General features: G+C 52.9%; 1 protein-coding gene across 1 annotated transcript; it reads right to left on the reverse strand.

Annotated features, from left to right (window-relative positions):
- Positions 1-2,109: 2,109 nt before the first annotated feature.
- Positions 2,110-6,219, reverse strand: MYD88 (myeloid differentiation primary response 88). The gene is made up of 4 exons (XM_006099773.3): positions 5,695-6,219; positions 5,091-5,271; positions 4,838-4,929; positions 2,110-3,683 (listed from the first exon to the last, which is right to left on the reverse strand). Exons 1-4 carry the CDS (start codon positions 5,993-5,995, stop codon positions 3,529-3,531), a joined length of 729 nt encoding a protein of 242 aa, XP_006099835.2. The 5' UTR covers positions 5,996-6,219; the 3' UTR covers positions 2,110-3,528.
- Positions 6,220-6,615: the final 396 nt, after the last annotated feature.

Consider the following 6,615-nt stretch of genomic DNA (forward strand, 5'->3'; position numbering starts at 1 on the left):
TTCCGCCTTCTTCTCTTCTTTTAGAACTCCAGTGACACAAATATTAGATCTTTTCTTACAGTCTTACATATTCCCGAGACTCTATTGTTTTCAGCCTATTCTCTCTCTGTAGTTTAGTTTGGGTGACTTATATTATTCAGTCTTCAAGTTCATTGATTCTTTCCTCTGTCCTTTCTATCCAGTGAGCTTTGTATTTCAGGTTTGGTTTTTTGTTTTTTTTTCTTCGGTTCTAAAATTTCAATTTAGTTCTTCATCTCTTGTATTCCTCTGCTAAGACTGTTTTTTTTCTCTCATTTGTTTCAAGTATGTTTGTAATTGCTCATTGAAGCATTTTTACACCAGGCGCTTTAAAATCCTTGTCAGATAATTTCAAATCTGTATCATCTTGGTGTTATTATCTGTTGATTGTCTCATTCACATTGAGATTTTCCAGGTTCTTAGCATAGTGATTTTCAATCCTGGACACTTTGAGTACTATATTATGAGACTCTGGATCTTACTTAAATCTTCTGTTTTAGCAAGCTTCTTCTGACACCACTCCTTAATGGGTAGTGATGTTGAGCATTTTTTTCATATACTTACTACTAGTCATTTGTTTATCTTCTTTGGAGCAATGTCTATTCAGGCCCCTGGTCCATTTTTTAATTGGGTTGATTTTGAGTTATATATAGTCCTTTATATAATACGAGGGGCCCAGTGCACAAATTCGTGCACCTTGTAAGGAACTGAGGGCCGCAAGGCTGCAAGAGGCGCAAGACTCCGTGCCCCTGCCCGGCCCCTCCCGCTACAGCCCCGCTCCTGCCACTGCTCCCTCGCACTGACAGCGCTGCCCCACTCTCACTTGCTGATGGCGCAGAGCCACTGGGGCCGGCACCAGCACCGGGTGCGAACGGTGGCTGCTGATCCAATCACCCCTTGGGAGCAGGGGGAGGTGGAAAAGCCCTCAGCGGCGATCAGGGCCAGGAGCCTCCGCCAGCTGCAGGTGCAAGCGGGGCCGGCGCTGGCAGTGGGTGTGAGTGGCAGCTTCGCCAGCAGCGGGTGCAAGCAGGGCTGGCGCTCGCAGCAGGTGCGAGTGCCAGGCAGAACCACAGTGCGCCGGAGCAAAGAATTTTCAGTAACCACCAGAGGCTCGCCCCGATGACAGCAACTGGCACCCGCCTTGGTCTGGTGCCCCTGCTCACCTGCTCCACCATCCCACTGTGGCCAACGCCCGCCATGTTCTGCACAAACCCCCTGGTGGTCAGCGCACGTCATAGCGACCGGTTGTTCTGCCGTTCAGTCTATTTGCATATTAGCCTTTTATTATATAGGATTCTGGATATTAATCAGACATATGAAAAAAAGGTCTTTTTACTGCCCCCCCCTCCACCACCAAGAGTGGCAAAAGGTAAATCCTGGGGCCACCGCGAGGACCACACTGTGGCCCTGCTCCCCAGGGAACACTGGAGAGGAAGGTCCAGAGCTGCCCTGAACACTTGGAGCCTCCCTAGGAGTCCCTGAGGGCAAAGCAAGGCTGGGGAGCCTTCAGCATCCAGGAGTCATGGCAACACGACTCATTGAGGGAAAAGCTATGGGTGCTGATGTCTGGGCACTTGAAAAGATCACTAGAGTTATCTCTGGGATTAGGATTATGGCCGATTTTTTTCCTGTGTATTTTCCAAATGTTCTTGCATGAACAGTGAAAAAGTGATCTACTTAGAGCAGCATCTTTAGGGGTAACGTAGATATGCCAAGGATGACCATTACTGATGACAACTGAGTTTCTCCCGAGATCTGTGGCTGGAAGGGGGGTTCACCGACTCTCCTTGGAGAACCCAGAAGAGCAGCCCCCACCCACTGGCTGGGCCAGGACCCAGGAGCATGGCACCATCCAGGGAAGGCCAACCTGGTGGGGGCAAGCAGTCTCCCAGCGCCTGGAGCTGAGACGGCTATTCCTGGTTCTGCCTGTGTCCCCGTGAGGCCTGGGACCTCGGAAGAGAGGTCCCGCCTTCAGGAAACTCATGCCAAACCCACAGGAACCTACCCAAGGGGCCAGTTTCTCTTACCCAGGAGAGCCTTATCCCAGGTTACCGCTTCCAAACGCCTTCCAGACACAAATGAAACCTGCTGTTCCCAAAATAGAAAACTCTTTATTAAAAACCCAGGATACAGGAGAAATGACACAGACATTTCTCAGCTCTCTTGGAACTTCTCGCAACGCATACAAAATAGGTGTGAAATACTTCCTGGAAATCTTTAAAAAATACTCCCCAGTATCAAAGCGGGGATAGGTGCATGGAGCTAAGTGCTTCATCATCATCGTGCAGAGAGGGGCCTTCAGGCCCTCCCTAGACCCCAAGGGCAGGGACCCCGCTCCAGCCATGCTGGAGGTGGAACAAAGGCACGCACTTTCTATTAGATTTAGGGTCCTGGGGTCTGCTCTGGGACAGAGACCTGAGACCATGATATCTTCTCCCCAAAGGAGAGCTTGAGTCTAAGTGCTGTACACATTCCCTGGAGAGAGAGGACAACAGCCGTCTGCCGCTGGCCGGCTGTGTGAGGTCATGCAGCTCTCTGCCCTGCTCTGTGCTTCTCTGAGGGCGTAAACACTGGCATATTTGGTCCTGTTTAGAGGTTGGTTTCAATGAAGTGGGGAAAATGATGTGTGTGTTTGCATGTATGTATGTGTATGTATGTCCATGTGCCCACAAGCTCTGGGGCAGGAGGCTCTTATGTGGTTTGTAAACTGGTCCCAGCAAGCAACTTTGTAAGGCAATCAAGGCACGAAAAGTCGGTGGGAAAGCTCTGTGGGCGGCCCAGGGAGGAAGGTTTCTTGCTTATCCCACCAGGGCGATCGAGCCTCGGAACCCAACTTGATGGGTCCCATCCTATGCCAGGCAGAGGCGGGAGGTGACCACAGGCACCTGGATGGGCTGAAGTGAAAAGCAGCCCTAACCACTCCGAGGACTTGTCACACTGAAGGTGGAAAGAGGCTGGGAGGAATCCAAGAGGCAGACAGAGGTGAACCCACGGGGGAATCAGGCTCAAAGGCGGGATCTCTGTGCTAGGCCAGTATCTACCCCGTGGGGCAGGAGGAAGTGAGGTGTGAGGTGGGCAATGAGTAGGCACCATTGTGGAAGCAACTGCCCCGGCAGTAACCAGCTTAGGGCTCCAGCGGCCAGCTCTCTCCCAGCCAAGATCTGGCTCCCCTAGGAGACCCAGAACAAGGCCCCACCATTTCCCACAGTGATTCGAACATAGCTACTGCCTGTTCTCCCCACCCCACGAGTTACCCGGCAGAGAAACTGAGGTCTAAGGCGTGTGGATGGGTCAGAGATGGCGACTCTTAGTCCCAGCTGGCACATCCACTGGCAGCCGCTGGTTCCACGCAGGACATGAGATGTGATGTCCAGAAGTGGGCAGTGGCTGCAGATGTGCCTGTGGAGTTGGCATCTCAAGGCATCCCCCTACAACCTCAGTGGGAGGCAGAGGCAGAAGTACATGCACAGGCAGACAGACACACGGACACCCAGGGTACCAGGGCGGTCTTCAGGGCAGGGCCAGGGCTTTGGCCAGGCGAGTCCAGAACCAGGACTTGGTGCAGGGGTTGGTGTAGTCACAGACAGTGATGAACCGCAGGATGCTCGGGAACTCTTTCTTCATTGCCTTGTACTTGACGGGGATCAGTCGCTTCTGATGGGCACCTGCAAGCCAAGGGGTGCAGAGCTGGCACCAGGCCCTCATCCCACAATGGCAGTGGTGTCGGGGCCAGTGCCCAGACCAGGGATTAACCCTTTTAGTGCCGGGAGCGCAATCGCGCTCTTCCTGTCTTTCGCCAAAAGTGCAGGGAACGCTATCGCGCTCCTCCTGCAGTGTCACTATTAGATGCTAGTAGTTGGCTCTTATTGACAGATGGCACCTAAGTGCAGATTACTTATGATGCCAAAGGTTTGTAGTTCTAAGATTGACCACTGGCATTGAGGACACAAGAATCCTCTGCAAAACGGTACAGAGCAATATTCATTTAGGAACTGTGTACTTTACTGCATATAAATTATACTTCATTAAAGTCTGTTATCAAATCATGTAGGAATTGTGTACTTTACTGCATATAAATTATACTTCATTAAAGTCTGTTATCAAAAAACAACAACAATAAATCCATTAAAATGATAGAGCAGAACAGGTGTGTGAAGCTTTGAAAGTCTCGGGGCCCTGGGAGCACATCTAGAGCTCAGTCTAGCCCAGTGATGGCGAACCTATGACACGCGTGTCAGAGGCGACACGCGAACTCATTTTTTTGGTTGATTTTTCTTTGTTAAATGGCATTTAAATATATAAAATAAATATCAAAAAATTTCTATGTGTGACACGGCACCAGAGTTAAGTTAGGGTTTTTCAAAATGCTGACACGCCGAGCTCAAAAGGTTCGCCATGACTGGTCTAGCCAGTGATCGGCAATTTTTTTTTCTACTAGTATTTTATAATACAATCAGCAGACAATGTATGTCAAAGATGAAAACAAATGTAGTAAAGGTTTCCTTAAGTTTTTGAATATGTAACTTCATTTACTTGCAATTCATAATTTTTTTCCCTAAACGGCTGTAAAATCAGCAAAAATGCCTTGGCAATTTCAGCATAGTTCCTAGGATATTGGTTGGCACTCAAAGGGTTAACAACAGCCCTCCCTCAACGAAGCAGCCCTGGCACACATTCACCCACACAAAAGGCACCAGGTGTGCCGTGACCCCCAGGAGTCCCTTGGTATTGCACCCACGGTCCTTGGGGAAGGCAGGCTGGCGTCCTGAAGCCCCACCCACGCACCCACCCTTCTGTGAAAGGGAAGGACTGAGCTTACCTGGAGAGAGGCTGAGTGCAAACTTCGTCTGGAAGTCACATTCCTTGCTTTGCAGGTAATCATCTGAGACAACTACCACCATCCGGCGGCACCTAGGGAAGAGTGGAGGCACTGTGGCAACCCAAGGGACGGCCTTGGGAGGAGCCCACTGTGCCCAGGCTAGACAGGGCCCAGCTGGGAAAATCCCAGCCTCTGGGTCCCGGGGCCGGGCCTTGTGCACCCCACCCACTCGCTCCCTGGCCACCGAGCCAACCTCTTCTCAATGAGCTCACTGGCAATAGACCAGACACAGGTGCCAGGCAGGACATCCCTGTCGGACACACACAACTTGAGCCGGTAGTTTGTCTGTTCCAGCTGCTGGATCATCTCATGTACAAACTGGATGTCGTTGGAGCAGTAGCAGATGAAGGCATCAAATCGCTCAGGCATTTGCCCTGGGTGCAGAGAATAAGGATGATGGTCAGAGCTCTGTGGAAGGCTGGGGAGAAGGCCAGCCAGGATCCCCCAGTTCAGGTGACCCTGGTCCTGGTCCCCACCCAACCCTGTGACGACACTACTCAGAAAAAGTGCTGTCCCCAGCGAGGAAAGATGAGCCTCCCCCCAGCACCCCTGCCCTGGACCAAGCCCTGGGTTCACCATGAGACAGACACATCATTTCATGAGAGTTTCATACCCACCCGGAGGCAGGACTATTACTATTATTCCCGTTTCTTAGGTGAAGAATCAGGCTCGGAGAGATTAAGTGACTTGCCCAACGTGCCACAGTTCAAATGCTTTCAACAGTCATGCTCTGCACACCACCGTGTCCCATGGCCCACCTGTCCCACCTGGACCAGAGGAGACGTGCAGGCCCTTACCCATGGGGTCGTCGAGTGTGGTGATGCCCGCCAGCTCTGCCGTCCGCGGGACGCTGCTGTCGACAGCGGCCACCTGTAAGGGCTTCTCAGACTCCTCCTGCTGCTGCTTCAGAATGTACTTTTGGCAATCCTCCTCTGTGAGGAAGAGAGAGTGTGGCAGGCTCCCCCGGGTGCCCCTGCCGCCACCTGTCCCACCCACCCCCTGTCCCACCTCCCTGGCCATGTTGTGCGCTAGGGTTTCCCAGTCCACTGGCGTCACCCACGGTTTGACAGCTCTGAGCTCCCATCGGGCTCTGACCATCCCAAAGGGATGTCAATGGTGTGTCCATCTGGGAAGCCATCAAGGCCGGGTTTGTATCTTTCTGTCCTTTTGCCCTGACACCCTTTCCCAGGGCTCCTGGGAATGGAACCCGAGGTCCGCTTCTTCCAGAATCCACAGCTCATGCGGACAGGGGGCTGGGCACGCAGGAAGGGCTCAGGAGACCGTGGTGATGTGCCTGCCGTGGCGGGCAGCGGCTCCAACCAAGCAAGGCGCAACTCTCCCCGTGCCTAGGCGTGCCTAGGCGGGAGGCGGCGCACGTCCTTAGGGACCAAGACGCAGCTTTCAGTCCCACCCCTGCCCTGTGGCTCTACCTGAAGCATCCCAGACACCCCCCCCCCATCCCCTCCCCCAGAGGACCCGGATTCGGATCCTGGTCCTACACAAAGGCTGTTTCCCCTTCGTTCTCTGCGGGCTTCCACCTCCTTTCTCTGGTCTCTCGTCCTCGGTATTGCAAGAGGGAACTGGCCCACACGGTTCTCCCTTCTGCAGGCCGCCTCCCCTCCCTACCCCCCCGCCCCCGGACCCCTAGGAAACCAGGCCTCGTGGGGGTAGAATTGTTTGCAGAGGCCGGTGACGGGAGTTCCCTAGGCCCCAGGGTG

The sequence above is a fragment of the Myotis lucifugus genome, unplaced genomic scaffold (genome assembly GCF_000147115.1).
Source record: "Myotis lucifugus unplaced genomic scaffold, Myoluc2.0 scaffold_283, whole genome shotgun sequence".
NCBI classification, from domain to species: Eukaryota; Metazoa; Chordata; class Mammalia; order Chiroptera; family Vespertilionidae; genus Myotis; species Myotis lucifugus.